Source organism: Pseudorca crassidens, chromosome 2 (assembly GCF_039906515.1).
Source record: "Pseudorca crassidens isolate mPseCra1 chromosome 2, mPseCra1.hap1, whole genome shotgun sequence".
In the NCBI taxonomy this organism is placed as follows: Eukaryota; Metazoa; Chordata; class Mammalia; order Artiodactyla; family Delphinidae; genus Pseudorca; species Pseudorca crassidens.
The window spans coordinates 145,455,450-145,474,338 of record NC_090297.1 but is presented as its reverse complement, the minus strand read 5'-3'; the positions used below and the strand labels follow the sequence as shown (position 1 = coordinate 145,474,338).

Sequence of the window (18,889 nt, the reverse complement as noted above, 5' to 3'; positions counted from 1 at the left end):
ACATCTCTGCCAGTGTTTAATAAGAAACTGTGGAAGCCGAAGAACTGTTCTATTTATCTGCAAAATTTTAATGCCATTGCTATAAATAGCAAATGGTTTATTTTAAAAACTCAATCACTTTTTTTAAAGTTAAATTTCATTTCCCATATGTGTATAAGAAGCTCTTTTAGGTTGAAATCATCAGTTGAATTATCTAAGCCAAAATGATCATATTTTCCTCACTAACATAAAAATTTCTAGAAATGTGCTCACAGTGAAAAATATCATTCCCAACATGTACTAAAATTCACATTTAAGAATCCCAACATTCACTTTAGGGACGATTTTTCTCTTGTAAATGATCAGTCTCGACTCATTTAATCTCCCTAAAAAATCCACACGAGCCACTCAGAGAATTATTCCTTGGGATTTTAAAGTCTATTAAAACACACCACACAGATGAAAGCAGGGGTTGTTCTGAGTCTGGAGCATCTGAACCTCAGCTCCTCTTCACTGGAGAGAAAAGTAGTAGGTAGTTGGGTCCTCACAGAGGAAGGGGCTGGAGTCCTTGCCCACTGCTGGTACAGATCTGAAGGTAGAGAGGCATCATTATGCCACCAGCAAGACATCTAGTCACTGGCAGGTTTTGTTATCCTGGCAGGAAGTTGGCTGTTCCCTCCAACTCTTTCAAGGCTGAGTCCCACTAGCCATTTAGCCCTGAGAGTGTATCTTGCCTCAACTCAGCCTCCCGATGGCTTCCTGATGACCCCCCCAGTTAGCAGTCCAGCTGGATGGAGACCTCTGGGACCCTCTGTAATCTGAGGCAATGAGGGCCGCTGCTATCTGAGGCTGAAGACTTACCAGGTGTACTGCCATCTAAAGTGTCAACTGAAGAGCAGGAAAAAGGAAGAACAATTTCCATAGAACACACTTAAACTAGATTAAGAACCTGACATTTTCCTTTGCCATGACGTTACATCCTTGCTTTTTCAAAGGAGAAAATCACTTTAACCAGCCCAGTGGCCCCTTCCTGCTGCAACATGTCCTAGGCACCCATTCAGTGACTGTTTAAGCATGTCTTGATTCCAGCACATTTACAGAGCATTTATCTTCTTTTAATTCCTTCCATGGCCTGTAGGACTAACAACCCACAGCAGGGTAATCCAGTAGCAGTACTCCTCTTAGCCACAAGAGCCAGGCTTAACCACAGACTGACTACTTCAGCAAATTTAGGCAATGGAGAGCATGGACAATTGAACGCCATTGGTCACCTCCAAAACTCATTTCAGCAAAGAAACAACTCATTCTTTCCCAACATTTACCAAAAAAAAAGAAAGAAAGAAAGAAAATGAAAAAAAACGCAAGCAAACTTGGAAGAGAGTACCATCCCTGTTGCCAAGAGTTAATTAGCTTTCAAACAGCCAAAGGTCAGCAGCAGATAATAGAAAAGTCCCCATAATGAGAGTAATCAGTAGGTAGGCATTCAGCAATTGTATACCAAGTGAAAGATTCATCAATGCAATGGCAATGCATGCCTGCTTCTGCAGCCCCACCACCCAAGCCAGTGGCTTGCACTCCACATGGAATATGAAGGAAGCCTCTGGTCTCCTCCACATCCATCCACTGACATGCAGGGCCTCCAAACCTCCAAAGGACAAAAACACCAGGCGAGGATATCAATCAAGCATCATGCTCCCTATGTTCCAGACATCAGTCATGCTAGTTCCCACCCATTTAATTACTCTTCTGTTGACCACCCACAATTAATTTAAAGACATGACAACAAGGTCTGAGATTTGAGGGATGTACCTGACTCTCTCTCCCCTCCAGGAGTGGTGGAATCTGATCAGCAAAACCAATCTTCCCTGGATCACCCATAAAGGCACTAACCTCATCCACGTTCTCAAAAGCGTTGATGACATCATATGGCAAACAGGACAGAAGGTCAATCACAAACCACGTCTTCAGATAGTTCATGCGGATGAGTTTGGGGTCGGAAATCACCTCCCCAGCTGGTCCAACAAAAGTGGTATGAAAATTCAGCACAATGTCCACCAGAAAGATAACATCCACGATGCTATCCACAACCAGCCAGGCCACGTTGTTCTGCCTGGTTTTAAAGGAGACATTATAAGGGACCAGGATGGCTGTATAGAAGGTTAAGATCAAGATGATCCAATCCCACGTGGTCTTGAAAACACAATAATGTAAGATGATGTGAGGGGGAGTCTTTGGTGCCTCTTGCTTGTATTGGGGAAGGATGTCTGAGCCCAGCTGCAGAACCTGTACAGAAAAAAATGGCCAAGAGAGAACTAAGTTAGGATTTCACCTTCAGCATCAAACCAGTCAGTATCTGTCAGAGCCGAATACTCATAACACTCCAGACGGATCATTAGATGCAAGAACAGGTACCAAAGGACTATGGCAGAATGGAATTGAACATTGTAATATAATCAATCATATGAAACAATAAAACACTGTTATTCAACTTACTGTGAACCAATCATTGTACTAAGTACTCCACATACAAGTATTATCTCACTTAATTCTAAACACAACCTTGTTTTATTAGCCAATCATTATTCCGTGTGACAAGTGAGAAACTGAGGCGCAAGAGAATTAAGCAACTTGGTTCCTGAAGTCAAGGTGGTGGTGGGGGAGGATGCAGAGTTCACGCCTCCCCACAACTAGGGCACCTGCCAGATGCTGGTGGGGGACCTCAATGTCCAAGGAGATAGGAGGAACCCCCAAGCGACCTGGTAGGACGTGGAAGGGAGCGAGGGGGGAGGAGAAGTGGAGGCTGGGCAGGACAGGCGCCCCTGAGGGGTGGCTGGGAGAGGGGAGGGATTCCCACACCTGGAGGGACCCTCGGGGGCTCAGAGGATGGGGGGGGGGTGCACCTAGCATTTCACCTGTCCAATCAGGCTCAGGAAACCTGCTGGGGCCTGGGCCAGGTCCTCTGCCCTCCGAGGCCCCCTCCGGGCCACGTCCGTCCTAGGGGCGTAGAGGTGGGGGTAGGGAGGAAGAAGAGAAGAGGTGGGCGAGAGGGGCGCTCCAGGACCAGGGAATCAGGGGAAGCACCACGGGTGTTTCCCCCACTGACTCGGCCCAGGAAGCTTGTTGGGTTTCCGGGTCTGGTCCTCTGCCTTCCAGGGCCCCCTCTGGCCTCATGAGCCCTAGGGGCATAGGAGGGAGGGAGGGAGGGGAAGAAGAAGAGAGGCCAACAGGTAGGGGCCCTTCAGGATCAGAGGATGGGGGCAAACACGTCTAGCCTGCTGGGGTCCTGGATATGGTCCTCTGCCATTCAAGGCCAGAGGCACTCCTGGGCCCCTCCTGCTACACTGAGCCTAAGTCCCCCCCAGCCCCCCCACCGCCCACTGGGGCCTTTTCCAGCCCTGTGGGTCCTAAGCATAGGCCCCTTCCCACCACCTAAACCCTGACCCTGCCTGAGCCCCACCCCTCACAGCCAGGGACTTTTCCAGCTTATTTTTCCCTCCTCTTTTTTACTATTATACTTCTGTTTTACCTTCCAGCTGTTGTTTCACCTGCATTTTTACTTTTTTTATTCTTTCTAACATATCTGTTAGTTTTCTACTCTTATTTTATTTTTGACCCTTTGTTATTCTTCTGCTCCTGTTTTCTTTTTCTGCTGCCCCGTGCAGCTTGCAGGATCTTGGTTCATGAGCTGGAGGTCAGGCCTGAGCTCCTGTGGTGGGAACTCCGAGTCCGAACCACTGGACTAACAGAGAACCTAAGATCCCAGGGAATATTCATAGGATTGAGGTCTCCTGGAGGTCCTCATCTCAGCACAAAGACCCAGCTCTACCCAGCAGCCTACAAACTCTACTGCTCGAAGCCTCAGGCCAAACAACCAGTATGACAGGAACACAATCCCACCCATCAAAAAACAAATGAGATGACAAAAAACTATGTCACAGACGAAGGAGCAAGGTAAAAACCTAAAAGACCAAATAAATGAAGAGGAAATAGGCAACATACCTGAAAAAGAATTCAGAGTAATGACAGTAAAGATGATCCAGAATCTTAGAAATAGAATGGAGGCACAGATTGAGAAAATACAAGAAATGTTTAACAAAGATCTAGAAGAACTAAAGAACAAACAGATATGAAAAACACACAATAACTAAAATGAAAAATACATTAGAAGGAATCAATAGCAAAATAACTGAGGCAAAAGAACAAGTAAGTGAGCTGGAAGACAGAATGGTGGAAATAACTGCCTAGGAGCAGAATAGAGAAAAAAGAATTGAATACAATCTCAGAGACCTCTGGGACAACATTAAACGTGCCAACATTCAAATTATAGTGGTCCCAGAAGAGGAAGAGGAAAAGAAAAGGTCTGAGAAAACATTAAAAGAGACTATAGTGAAAAACTTCCCTAACATGGGAAAGGAAACAGTCACCCAACTCCAGGAAGTGCAGAGAGTCCCATACAGGATAAACCCTAGGAGAAACACACCAAGACACATATTAATCAAAATAACAAAAATTAAATTCAAAGAAAAAATATTAAAAGCAACAAGGGAAAAGCAAAAAATAACATATAAAGGAATCCCCATAAGGTTATCAGCTGACTTTTCAGCAGAAACTGCAGGCCAGAAGGGAGTTGCAGGATATACTTAAAGTGACAAAAGAGGAAAAGCTACAACAAATATTACTCTACCCAGCAAGGGTCTCATTCAGATTCGATGGAGAAATCAAAATCTTTATAGACAAAGCAAAAGCTAAGAGAATTCAGCACCACCAAACCAGCTTTACAACAAATGCTAAAGGAACTTAATCTAGGCAAGAAACACAAGAGAAGAAAAGACCCACAAAAACAAACCCAAAACAATTAAGAAAACGGTAATAGGAACATACATATCCATAACAACCTTGAATTTAAATGGATTAAATGCCCCAACAAAAAGACATAGACTGGCTGAACAGATAAAAAACAAGACCCATATATATGCTGTCTACAAGCGACCCACTTCAGACCTAGAGACACATACAGACTGAAAGTGAAGGGATGGAAAAAGATATTCCATGCAAATGGAAATCAAAAGAAAGCTGGAGTAGCAATACTCATATCAGATAAAATAGACTTTAAAATAAAGACTATTACAAGAGACAAAGAAGGACACTACATAATGATCGAGGGATCAATCCAAGAAGAAGACATAACAATTATAAATATTTTTGCACCCAACATAGGAGCACCTCAATACATAAGGCAAATGCTAACAACCATAAAAGGGGAAATCAACAGTAAGACAATAATAGTAGAGGACTTTAACACCCCACTTACACCAATGGACAGATCATCCAAACAGAAAATAAATAAGGATGGGCTTTCCTGGTGGCACAGTTGTTGAGAGTCCACCTGCTGATGCAGGGGACATGGGTTCGTGCCTCGGTCTGGGAAGACCCCACATGCCGCAGAGAAGCTAGGCCCGTGAGCCATGGCCACTGAGCCTGTGCGTCCGGAGCCTGTGCTCCGCAACGGGAGAGGCCACAACTGTAAGAGGCTCACGTACCACAAAAAAAAAAAAAAAAAAAGAAAGAAAGAAAGGAAATAAGGAAATAGAAGCTTTAAATGACACAACAGATCAGATGGATTTAATTGACATTTATAGGACATTCTACCCAAAAGTGGCAGAATACACTTTCTTCTCAAGTGCACACGGAACACTCTCCATGATAGACATATCTTGGGTCACAAATCAAGCTTTGGTAAATTTTTAAAAATTGAAATCATATCAAGCAGCTTTTCCAACTACAATGCTATGAGACTGGAAATCAATTATAGGAAAAAAAACCTGTAAAAAATGCAAATACATGGCAGCTAAACAGTGCACTACTAAATAACTAAGATATCACTGAAGAAATCAAAGAAGAAGTAAAAAAAATACACAGAAATAAGTGACAACAAAAACAGAATGACCCCAAACCTATGGACACAGAAAAAGCAGTTCTAAGAGGGAAGTTTATAGTAATGAAATCTCACCTCAAGAAACAAGAAAAACCTCAAATAAACAATCTAACCTTACAACTAAAGCAACTAGAGAAACAACAAAGAAAACCCAAAGTCAGTAGAAGGAAAAAAATCATAAAGATCAGAGCAGAAATAAATGAAATAGAAATGAAGAAAACAATAGCAAAGATCAATAAAACTAAAAGTTTGTTCTTTGAGAAGATAAACAAAATTGATAAACCTTTAGCCAGACTCATCAAGAAAAAAAGGGAGAGGACACAAATCAATAAAATTAGAAAAGAAAAAGGAGAAATCACAACTGACACCACAGAAATACAAAGGATTATAAGAGACTACTACAAACAATTATATGCAAATAAAATGGACAACCACAAAGAATTGGACAAATTCTTGGAAAGGTACAATTTTCCAAGACAGAACCAGGAAGAATTAGAAAATATAAACAGACCTATCACAAGTAATGAAACTGAAACTGTAATTAAAATCTTCCAACAAACAACAGTCCAGGACCAGACAGCTTCACAGGTGAATTCTATCAAACATTTGGAGAAGAGCTAACACCGATCCTTCTAAAACTCTACCAAGACAATTGCAGAAGGAAGAACACTCCCAAATTCGTTCTACAAGGCCACCATCACCCTGACACCAAAACCAGACACAGATATCACAAAAAAAGAAAATTACAGACCAATATCACTGATGAATATAGATGCAAAAATCCTCAACAAAATACTAGCAAATAGAATCCAGCAACATATTAAAAGGATCATACACCATGATCAAGTGGGATTTATCCTAGGGAGGCAAGGATTCTTCAAAATACACAAATCAATCAATGTGATGCACCATATTAACAAATTAAGGAATAAAAAACATATGATCATCTCAATAGATGCAGAAAAAGCTTTTGACAAAATTCAACACCTATTTGTGATAAAAACTCTCCAGAAAGTGGACATAGAGGGATCCTACCTCAACATAATAAAAGTCATATATGACAAACCCACAGCAAACATTATTCGCAATGGTGAAACACTGAAAGCATTTCCACTAAGATCAGGAACAAGACAAGAATGTCCACTCTCACCACTCTTATTCAACATAGTTTTGGAAGTCCTAGCCATAGCAATCAGAGAAGAAGAAGAAATAAAAGGAATACAAATTGGAAAAGAAGAAGTAAAACAGTCACTGTTTGCAGATAACATGATACTATACATAGAGAATCCTAAAAATGCCACCAGAAAACTACAAGAACTAATCAATGAATTTGGTAAGTTGCAGGATACAAAACTAATGCACAGAAATCTCTGGCATTCCTATACACTAACAACAAAAAATAAGAAAGAGAAATTAAGGAAACAATCCCATTTATCATTGAAATGAAAAGAATAAAATACCTAGGAATAAACCTACCTAAGGAGGCAAAAAACTTGTACTCAGAAAACTATAAAACACTGATGAAAGAAATCAAAGATGAAATAAACAGATGAAGAAATATACCATGTTCTTGGATTGGAAAAATCAATATTGTGAAAATGACTATACTACCCAAAGCAATCTACAGATTCAATGCAATCCCTATCGAACTACCAATGGCATTCTTCACAGAATTAGAACAAAAAATTGTACAATTTGTATGGAAACACAAAAGACCCCGAATAGACAAAGCAATCTTGAGAAAGAAAAATGGAGCTGGAGGAATCAGGTTCCCCATCTTCAAACTATACTACAAAGCTACAGTAATCAAGACAGTATGGTAGTGGCACAAAAATAGAAATACACGTCAATGGAACAGGACAGAAAGCCCAGAGATAAATCCACATACATATGGTCACCTAATTTATGACAAAGGAGGCAAGAATATACAATGGAGAAAAGACAGCCTCTTCAATAAGTGGTGCTGGGAAAACTGGACAGCTACATGTAAAAGAATGAAATTAGAACGCTACCTAACACCATATAAAAAATAAACTCAAAATGGATTAAAGACCTAAATGCAAGACTGGACACTATAAAACTCTTAGAGGAAAACATAGGCAGAACACTCTTTGACATAAATCACAGCAAGATCTTTTTTGACCCACTCCCTACAGTAATGAAAATAAAAACAAAAATAAACAAATGGGACCTAATGAGACTTAAAAGCTTTTTCACAGCAAAGGTAACCATAAACAAGATGAAAAGACAACCTTCATAATGAGAGAAAATATTTGCAAATGAAGCAACTGACAAAGGATTAATCTCCAAAATATACATACAACGCATGGAGCTCAACATCAAAAAAAGAAACAACCCAATCAAAAAACGGGTGGAAGACCTAAATAGACATTTCTCCAAAGAAGACATACAGATGGCCAACAAACACATGAAAAGATGCTCAACATCACTAATGATTAAAGAAACAAATCATTTTTGTTTCTCTAATCATTAAACAAATCATTTTTGTTTCTCTAATCATTAAACAAATCAAAGCTATGATGAGATATCACCTCATATCAAAAAGTCTACAAACAATAAATGCTGGAGAGGGTGCAGAGAAAAGGGGACCCTCTTACACTGTTGGTGGGAATGTAAATTGATACAGCCACTATAGAGAAAAGTACGAAGGTTCCTTAAAAAAACTAAAAATAGAACTACCATATGACCCAGCAATCTCACTACTGGGTGTATACCCTGAGAAACCATAATTCAAAAGGACACATGTACCCCAGTGTTCACTGCAGCACTATTTACAATAGCCAGGACATGTAAACAACCTAAATGTCCAACGATAGATGAATGGATAAAGAAGATGTGGTCCATATACACAAAGGAATATTACTCAGCCATAAAAAGGAATGAAATTGAGTCATTTGTAGAGATGTGGATGGACCTACAGTCTGTCATACAGAGTGAAGTAAGCCAGAAAGAGAAAAACAAATATCGTACATTAACACATATATGTGGAATCTCGAAAAATGGTACGTATACAGATGAACCTATTTGTAGGGCAGGAATACAGATGTAGGTGTAGGGAACCAACATGTGGACAGGGTGTGGGGAAGGGGAGGGTGGGATGAACTGGGAGATTAGGTTCGACACAAATACACTACCATGTGTAAAATAGATAGCTAGTGGGAACCTGCTGTATAGCACAAGGAGCTCAGCTCGGTGCTCTGTGATGACCTAGATGGGTGGGATGGGGGTTGGTGGGAGGCAGGTCCAAGAGAGAGGGAATAGAGGATATACATATAGCTGATTCACTTCATTGTATAGCAAAAACTAACACAACATTAGAAAGAAATTTTACTCCAGTAAAATAAAATAAAATAAAGTAAAATAAAATAAAATAATTCACTCTACTAAAAAAAGAAAAGCAACTTGACTCAACAAATATTGATTGCTCAGTGCCAGGAATTGTTCTAGATACTGGGCACACAGCAATGAAGGAAACAGCATGATTCCTGCTCTCAGAAATCATGGAACTCAGTCTAGTAGACAAATAAAAATAATTTCAAATTGTAAGAAGAGCTAAATAAGATGATGGGGGAGGGGCACCCAGTGTTTTGACAGAATGTGACTTGAGAAGTAAGAGGAGAGGGTTTGAACTAAAACCTCAATGAAAGCAAGACACCAGCCATTCAAACTTTGATGAAAAAATTATTCAAGGTAGAGAGGATAACTGGTGTAATGACCCCAAGGTAGGACAAGTTTGATATTTTCAGGAAGAGAAAAAAGTCAGGTGTGACTAAAGCCATGAAGGGGGAAAGGATGCTAGATGACCTCAGAGGGGAAGCAGAAACCAGACCACACAGGCCCTAGTGGGCCACGGGGAGGTGTCGGATTTTATTCTCAGTATAACTGGAGGGTCTTAAGTATGCAAATAATAATCTGATGCATGTTTTTGAAAGGTCACCCTGGCTGTTGTGTAGATAATGAATTGCGGTAAAGGATTAGTGGGAAGAACAGCATCAGGGAACTTATTATAAAAGCCTGGGAAGAAGGGTGATGGAGAAAAGTAGTCCAATTTTGGATAGAGTTTTGAAGTAAAACCAACTGGACTTGCTATTGGCTAAAAAGTGAAGAAAAGGGAGCAGTGAACGGTACTCATTACTTTATTCCCAAAACACAGCATGGTGGCTGGCCCAGAGCAGTCACTACAGGATGATTTCTAAGTGAATGACTGAACTTCAAGGTCACACAGCTAGCAAAAGATGGAACAAGGATCCCAAACTAGGTCTAGCTGAATTAAAAACACATGCTGTCCCATATCAAGTTTATATTTCTCTAAATAACAGACTTTTAAGGAAGCAGACTTAGCGAACGATGAAGTGCAGAGAAGCTTGGCTCCAAGAAAGTATCATGGATGGTTTTCACCCTCTACAGTCAAAGGCAAAAAGCTCTGCTTTTAGAGGCCAGGCCAAGCTGGAAGGGACCCACCCCACCCAATCCCACCCCAGCTGCTCCTCTGTGCCACTTATAGGTTTCTCTAAACCCCTAGGTGAAACTTCCTCTAGTGTCATGGGAACTTCTCTTTTTCCTCTAGAGGTAAAGACCCCTTAGTGAATATGAAATAATCTGAATATCCCTGGTCCCCCTAGGGTTGGCCCCAGGCCTTAAAGGTGAGCAAAAGAAAGCTATAAGTTCACAGAGGGCCCAGTGTGCAGTTTGGGTATGGGAACTATTTCCACCCTTCCCACCAATGTGCAGAGCTCTTCAAGAACTGGGATCTAAATTTCTCCCCCCATGAAAAGGAATTTATACAAGTATGATTAAGGACACTTGGGCCCTGAGATCTCAGGTAGGAAAAGTGATTGACCTGTAAGAATAAAACAAATAAAAGTAAACTGAATGAGACTTCTGCTTCCAGAAAGATGGAATAGACATACTTTTCCCTATTCCTCCCTCTAAGTACTCTGAAAGCCCTGGATGTTATATATAAAGTAAACATAGGAAGACTCTGAAAGGTGAAGAAAGGAAAGCAAACTGGCTAGGAATAATACAGTGGTGAATTCTCTGGGTTTTCTTTTTGCTTCATATATTCCTAGACTTGGAGCAACCTGGAAACACCAATGAGTGCAGACAAAAAGAGTCCCAACAAAAGCCCACTCTCTCTAGCAGAAGAACTAGGAAGGGGACAGCCTCAAAAGGTAGAAAACTTTAGATAATAACCAGTCTACCATGTCCAAACACTACAGAAAAAGCTGTGATCCAACTCCCATCCAGGTCAGCAAAGCCTACTAGAAAGCCTAGATCTTCCCCTTCTTGAGGCTGTAATGATGCACCCAGCCTCTACCTCCTTCCTACTGGAGTATTACCAAAGAAGTCCCAGTAGGTAGCCTGGACTTCCTTTCACCTCCCCCCAGCAGTAATGAGGCCCCCCACCCTACAATGCAGAGAGGTATCAATGTAACCTTAGTGGGGAGTTATAACTCTTTTTCTTACCCATCAGTAACAAGGAGCCCCTATCAAGTTTCAATGGAGGCTGAGTTGGAAACCTGGACTTCTACCCAACCTGGCAGAAATGAGGGGATACCTATTTTCCTCTGCCACATCTGTGTCAAAAGTAGTCACTTAAAGCAAAAGATTTAAATAAGATCCAGAGGCTCATAACATAATATCCAAAATGCCCATTTCAACAAAAAGTCAGTCATTATACCAAGAACCAAGAAAACATCAAACTGCCTGAAGAACAGAAAATCAATTTTTCAGAGGAAAGAATCAGTGAACTTAAAGACAAAACAATAGAAATTACCCAAACTAAATAACAGACACAGAAAGGCACATTGCATAATGATAAAAAGGTCAATTCTCCAAGAAGATATAGAAATCCTAATGTATATGCACCGAACAAAAGAGCTCCAAGTATACATGAAGCAAAAACTGATTGAAAGGTGAAATAGACAAACCCTAAACACTCCTCTCTCAACCTTTGATAGAACAACTAGAAAGAAAGTAAGCAAGGATATAGAAGAACTCAATGACAACATTAACCAACAGGATTTAATCGACATTTATAAAATACTCAACCCAACAAGAGCAGAATGCACATTCTTTTCAAGTGCACTGGAACATTATCCAGGATAGATGATATACTAGTCCATAAAACAAACCTTGACAAATTTAACAGAATTTAAATCACACAAGGTATATTCTCTGACTATAATGGAATCAAACTAGAAATCAATAACAGAAAGATAACAGGAAAATATCCAAATACTTGGAAACTAAATATCCAAATAATATAATTCTAAATAATCCATGAACTAAAGAAGAAGATGCAAGGGAAATTTAAAAATACATTGAACTCAGTGAAAATGAGAATACAACATATCAAAATTTGTGGGATGCTGCTAAAGCAGTACTGAAAGGGAAATTTATAGCACTAAATATTTGCATAAGGAAAAAGAAGGTCTCAAATCAATAATGTGCAGTCTCAAATCAAGAACCTATAAAAGAGCAAAATAAAACTAAATTAGCAAGCAGAAGCAAGGAAATAAGAGCAGAAATCAGTGAAGTTGAAAACAGGAAAACAATAGAGAAAATCAATGGTTTTAAAAAATCAATAAAATAAAATAAAAATAAAATTGAAATCCTATAGCAAGACTGAAAAAGAAAAAAAAGACAGAAAGGGACTTCCCAGGTGGTCCAGTGGTAAAGAATCCATCTTACAATGCTGGGGATGCGGGTTCAATCCCTGGTCAGGGAACTAAGATCCCCCATGCCGCAGGCCAACTAAACCCAGACGCCACAACTACTGAGCTCACACACCTCAGCTAGAGAGCCTGCCTGCTGCAAACTACGGAGCCTGTGCTCTGGAGACCACGCGCCACAGCTACACAGCCCACACGCCCTGGAACCTGCACGCCACAACTAGAGAAGAGAAAACCCACATGCCACAACTAGAGAGAAGCCCATGCACCACAACGAAGAGCCTGTGCACCGCAATGAAAGATCCCACGTGCCAGCAACTGGAACCCGACGCAGCCAAAAATAAGTTAAATAAATCAATAAATCTTAAAAAAAAAAAAAAGACAGAAAAGCTACAAATTACTAATATCAGGAATGAAACAGGAGATACAACTATAAACTGTAGATACCCAAAAGATAATAGGGAATGCTACAAACAACTCTACACATATAAATTTTACTACTTAAGATGAAATGGTCCTTGAAAAACACAAACTACCACAATTCATAGCCCCATAAACTGTAAGAAAAGTGAATTCATAATTTTAAGACTCCCAAAAGAAATCTCCAGGCCCAGATGGTTTTAATGGATAGTGGTATCAAAATCTAAGAAAGAATTTATAACAATTCTACACAATCTCTTCCAGAAAATAAAAGTAGAAGGAACACTTCTCAATTCATTTTGTGAAGCTAGTATTACCCTGATTCCAAATCCAGACAAAGACAGTACAAAAAAACAAAAATGACAACTACAGAACAGTATCTCTCATAAATATAGGTGCAAAAATTCTTAACAAATAGTAACAAATAGAATTCAGCAATATATACAAAGAATGACCAAGTGGGGTATATTCCAAGGGTGGAAAGCTAATTCAATACTGAAAAATGAATCAATGTAATAGAAAAAGCATTTGACAAAATTCAACATCTATTCATGATAAAAACTCAGAAATAAATGGAAATAGAGGGAAACTTCTTCAACTTGATAAAGAGCATCTATAAAAAACCTACAGCTAACATCATATTTAATGGTCAAAGACTGAAAGTTTTCTCAACATCAAGAACAAGGCAAAGTATCACCTTTCACTACTCTTATTCCATATAGTACTGCCACTGCAATAGGCAAAAAGAAAAGAAAAAAAGAGAGAAAAAGAAAAGGAATAAAAGGCATTCAGATCAGGAAGGAAGAAATAAAAATATCCCGATTTGCAAATGACATAATGGGGTACACAGACTATTCCAAGGAATCTACATACTAACTCCTAGAATAAGTGAGTTCAACAAGGTCACACAAGATAAACATACAAAAATCATTGTATTTCTGTATACTAGAAATGAAGACCAAAGTTATACAGTACCATTTATAATCACTAAAAAAAAATACTTAAGTATAGGTATAATAAAACATGCACAGAACTTGGATGTCAAAAACAAAAAAAAATGCTGATAAAAGAGATCAAAGAGGATATCAATAAATGGAGACACGTAAATCAGAAGACTCAACGTACTAAAGACTTCCATTCTCTCCAAATTGATATAGGTTTAGCATAATTCCTACCTAAATGCCAGCAAGAGTTTTTATAGATACATACGAGATGATTCTAAAATTTATATGGAAAGGCAAAAAAACAGGAATAGCCTAAACGATTTTGGATAAGAAGAATAAAGTGGGAGGAATCAGTCTAGCCAATTTCAAGACTTGGTATACAGCACAGTAATTAAGACAGTGTGATATTGATAGAAAAATAGACTCACAGATTAATGGAACAGAATAGAGAACCCAGAAATAGACCCACACAAATGCCCAACTGATTTTTGACAGTGGCGCAAAAAGCAATTCAGTGGAGGAAAGACAGCCTTTTCAACAAATGATGCTGGAGAAAAGGACATTCACAGGCAAAAAAAAAAAAAAAAAAAAATGAACGTCAATATAAGGCTTATACCTTATATAAAAATTATCTCAAAATGGATTGCAGGCTTAAATGTAAAACATAAAACTATAAAACTTTCAGAAAAAAACATAGAAGAAAAGCTTCAGGACCTAGGGCTAGGCAAAGTGTTGTTAGACTTGAAACCAAAGCACAATCCATGAAAGAAAAAAACTGATAAGCTGAACACTATCAAACTTTAAAACTTTTGCTCTGCAAAAGACTCTGTTAGAAGGATGAAAAGACAAGCTACGACTTGGAGGAAATATTTGCAAACTACATATGCAATAAAGAAATAGGATCTAGGATATATAATTGATAATATATAATCTCAAAACTCAACAATAAAAAACAATCAGAAATGAGGAAAAGGTATGAATGGACATTTCACCCAAGAGGATACACAGATGGCAAATAAGTACGTGAAAAGATGTTCCCATCATTAGCCATCAGGGAAATGCAATGAGATATCACTATGCACTTATCAGAAGAGCCAAACTAAAAAATAGTGACAACATCAAATGCTGATGAGACTGCACATAAACTAGACTTCTCATACATTGCTAATACAAATGTAAAATGACAGCCACTCCAGAAAAGAGTTTGGCAGTTTACTAAACAACTAAGTATGCAACAGCAATTACACTCCTGGGCATTTATCCCAGAAAAGTGAAAATTTATATTCATGCAAAAACTTGTACATGAATGCTCACAGAAAGTTTATCTGTAATATTAAAAATCAGAATTGGCCCAGATGTCCTTAAACAGATGAATGGTTAAACGATCTGTGGCACATCCATACCATAGACCAGGGGTCCGCAACAGCCCCACCCCCACCCCGGGCCACACAGCAGGAGGTGAGCGGTGGGCGAGTTAGGGAAACTTCACATGCCGCTCCCCATCGCTCGCGTTACCGCGTGAACCATCCCCTCTCCCCAGGTCCGCGGAAAAATTGTCTTCCATGAAACCGGTCCCTGGTGCCAGAAAGGTTGGGGACCGCTGCCATAGACTACTACTCAGCAAGAAAAAGGTGTCAACTACTGATACATTCAACAACCTAGATGAATCTCCAGAGGTTTATAAAACCAGTCCCCAAAGACAACACACTACATGATTCCATTTATATAACATCCTTGAAATGACAAAATTATAGAAATAGAGGACAAATCAGTGGTTGCCAGGGGTTTAACTCCTTAAAAGGCAGGAAGGGTGTGGCCATAAAAAGGCAACATGAAGTATTCTCATGGTGATGGAAATGTTCTGTATCTTGACTGTACCCATGTCAATATCCTGGTTGTGATACTGTACTATAGTTTTGCATGAAGTTACCATCAGTAGAAACTGAGTGAAGAGCACATGGGATCTCTTTGTATTATCTCTTAAAACTGCACGTGAACCTACAGTTACCTCAAAATAAGAAATTTAATTTTTAAAAAAGTCAACTGAATATAGATGAATCACAAGCATTGTAAGAAAGGAGTCCGGGGCATTGAGCTAAGGGAAAGGCAGGGGAAAGGGAGGTGAGTTACTTAGGGGTTTAATACAGTATGTTTGCAAAATACGGTGATGAGACCATTCAGCAAGAAGTCAAAAGAATTCACAAGTAAGCAGCCGCCTGCTGACTGCACACCAGAGTCGCTTGGAACTCCAAGAAGGAAATGTCCTTTTAGAGAAAAATGGCTGTTCCTGTAACAGTTTGATTTAATCCATAATTATTCCCAGGTGGATTTCCCATGCTGATGCTTTCCAGGACACTATTAGGCCCGCTTGAGTAAGGCCTGAGTCAACAGTGTCTTCATACCTCCCAACAATGCCAGGCTGACCCAGAGACTCTCCCTCTGCTGCTATTCCAACATGTGTTTGATGGGTATAGACAGAGGTGCTAGGATAGACAGGGAGGGATGTTAGAACTTGTATTCAGTTTCCTCTTCCCATCTCTGAGATGCAGCCTTTCACATTGCAAACACAGGATATCTACATTCTGCAAGGAGGCTTGGAAGCTAGGACATTTGATGAGGATAAATGTGACACATTCTCTTTCCAAATCTTTATGTTAAAAGCTATGAATTTTTCCCCTAAGGCCAAGCTTTTATAGTCTGACTTGAGATCCTATGTATTTCACTCTGATATGAACTCTTTAGCAATTATATGGAAAACAGGAGATGGAAATTCCAAGGAGTGAGTTCTTCATTACAGAAAATCAAGATTCTTAAGAAAACTTCCCAGACCAAAAGAGTATTTTGCATCCAGTTAACTATCTGACACCAATAGTCTTTTCTGAGTGTAATGACAAATGACTTTCTGATGTTTATCAGAAAGATTCCTGTGAGACTCACGCACCTTCCTCCACAGAAATGTGTACAGGAATGGATTCAGACCAGAACAACAGGTAACAGCACAGCTCTGATGAGCTCCATGACTGCCACCCTCAGGAGAAAAAGCTTTCTCAGAATCATGCAGAATATTCTCGTCTGGCAAAGGGTTAGTGTCGTCCAAAGGGAGAAGTCTCTGGGTGCAGAGTCAAAAGAGATGGGATACCGACCTTATATCCAGCCATAACAAGTTTGCTCAATGTTAGATGCTCAGTGACGCTTCAAAACTTTGCAGAGAAACAGCTTCAGCAGAAGCGGAGACAGAAGAATGACCTGGTGCAGTGGTCCCGGTGACCACTGCGGGGTCAGTTCTCTCTCCCACCACTTTTCTATGCTTATCAGCATGAGCATGTGCTTCTAGATTCTTCCATCTGATAAGTCTTGTACAATGGAATCTTCCCAAGGCAGACAGCTCACAGCCCTTCCAGAACGCATTTCCTAAGAGTGGGCTTGCGTCTGTCCTACACGTCCAATCAGACAGCAGTTCCCCCAAACGCAGGTACCACTTCTCCTAGTGTAATGTTAGTTCACACTTCCCCCATCCCTCCCCCTACAACACCCAGGCTCTGCCCAGAGAAAGGGCTCATTATAAGCCATTATTGATGGAGTCAAAGAATGCTCATCTTGAAGACTGATTCTGGAAGGAAAATAGAGTTAGGGCTTTTCCCTAAATGAAGAACAGGGAGATCAGCCTGATGATCATATTTCTCTAGCACTTTTACTTCCAAAGTCCTCTACTGTACTTCTGAATCCTTATGTTCACCCTGTGAGGGTGTTCTACAGATGGGAAAATGTAGGTTCCGTGCGGCGAAGTGACTCATCCTGAGTCATACCAGGGGTGAGTAAGCAGAGAGCTGTGAGTACAAGCCAGGCCGCCAGCTCCAAGCCCCCGAGTCTTTTCATGAAACTATTTGTACAGCCTGAAATGCCTTTCACAGAACACTGACATACGTCATCACATCTCACGCAACCTCATGAGATGGGAAGGCTGGTATTTTTCTTATTTTATAGACTGGGAAAATAAACGCAGAGAGTAAATGATTTGCTCATAGTCACATAGCAGATGACAAAACAGGACCATAAGCTCAAGTTCAGTTTCCTGATTCAGTGCTTTTCTTCTGTTGTATACTGACTCTTCATAAACTATTGATTCTCCATAGGACTTCTGAATGATGGCAACATGCCACCTGTCATCAAAGGTACCATCTCCCATTACAGACCTTCTCCAGGACTTCCTAATTAAAGTCCTGAACCAGCCACATTGGCCAGAGCCTGTCTCCCTGAAGAGTAACTACCTTAGTCCCCAAGCCGCACCAAGCTAGATTAAGAAAGAAGCAGGGGGCTTCCCTGGTGGCGCAGTGGTTGAGAGTCCACCTGCCGATGCAGGGGACACGGGTTTGTGCCCCAGTCCGGGAAGATCCCACATGCGGTGGAGCGGCTGGACCCGTGAGCCATGGCCGCTGAGCCTGCGCGTCCAGAGCCTGTGCTCCGCAACGGGAGAGGCCACAACAGTGAGAGGCCCGCGTACCGCAAAAAAAAAAAAGAAAGAAGCAGGACCAAACTACACTTACCCTGAAACCTTTCTGTGTCAAATGAATGTCACCATGCAAAGTGATTTTTGCTGAAGTGGATGAGAGATCATAATATCTCACTCTAAGCTCTTACGTGCTCCTCTGCTACACCTCACTCTTAGCTCAAGTTTTTACCTAATGAATTGCTGAAAAAAATAGAACCAGTCTTCCAATGGTCATGTATCTATAAATCAGTCTCCACCCTCATCCACCTGCCTCCTTCCTGTTTCTACAGAGGAAGTGCCTTCTTCCTATCAAAGGCCAATTCCTCTCACGTGTTTTGAATCTCATTCTCCTCCCCCTCCTCAAGTGCTTTACACCCCCCATGATTCCCCCTCTTTTCTTCCCATCAACCTCTCCTTGGACACAGGA

The 18,889-nt window shown here is 40.4% G+C and overlaps 1 protein-coding gene across 3 annotated transcripts in view; it reads right to left on the bottom strand.

The window, feature by feature from the left end:
• KCNH1 (potassium voltage-gated channel subfamily H member 1) overlaps positions 1 to 18,889 on the bottom strand; it is a 416,686-nt gene that overhangs the window by 319,573 nt on the left and 78,224 nt on the right. For 2 of the 3 annotated variants that reach the window (XM_067729054.1, XM_067729057.1), the window contains one exon: positions 1,789 to 2,262. In XM_067729054.1, the coding sequence (XP_067585155.1) occupies positions 1,789 to 2,262 (474 nt within the window). The remainder of the gene's footprint in view (positions 1 to 1,788; positions 2,263 to 18,889) is intronic. The other variant, XM_067729056.1, reaches the window with a different exon arrangement.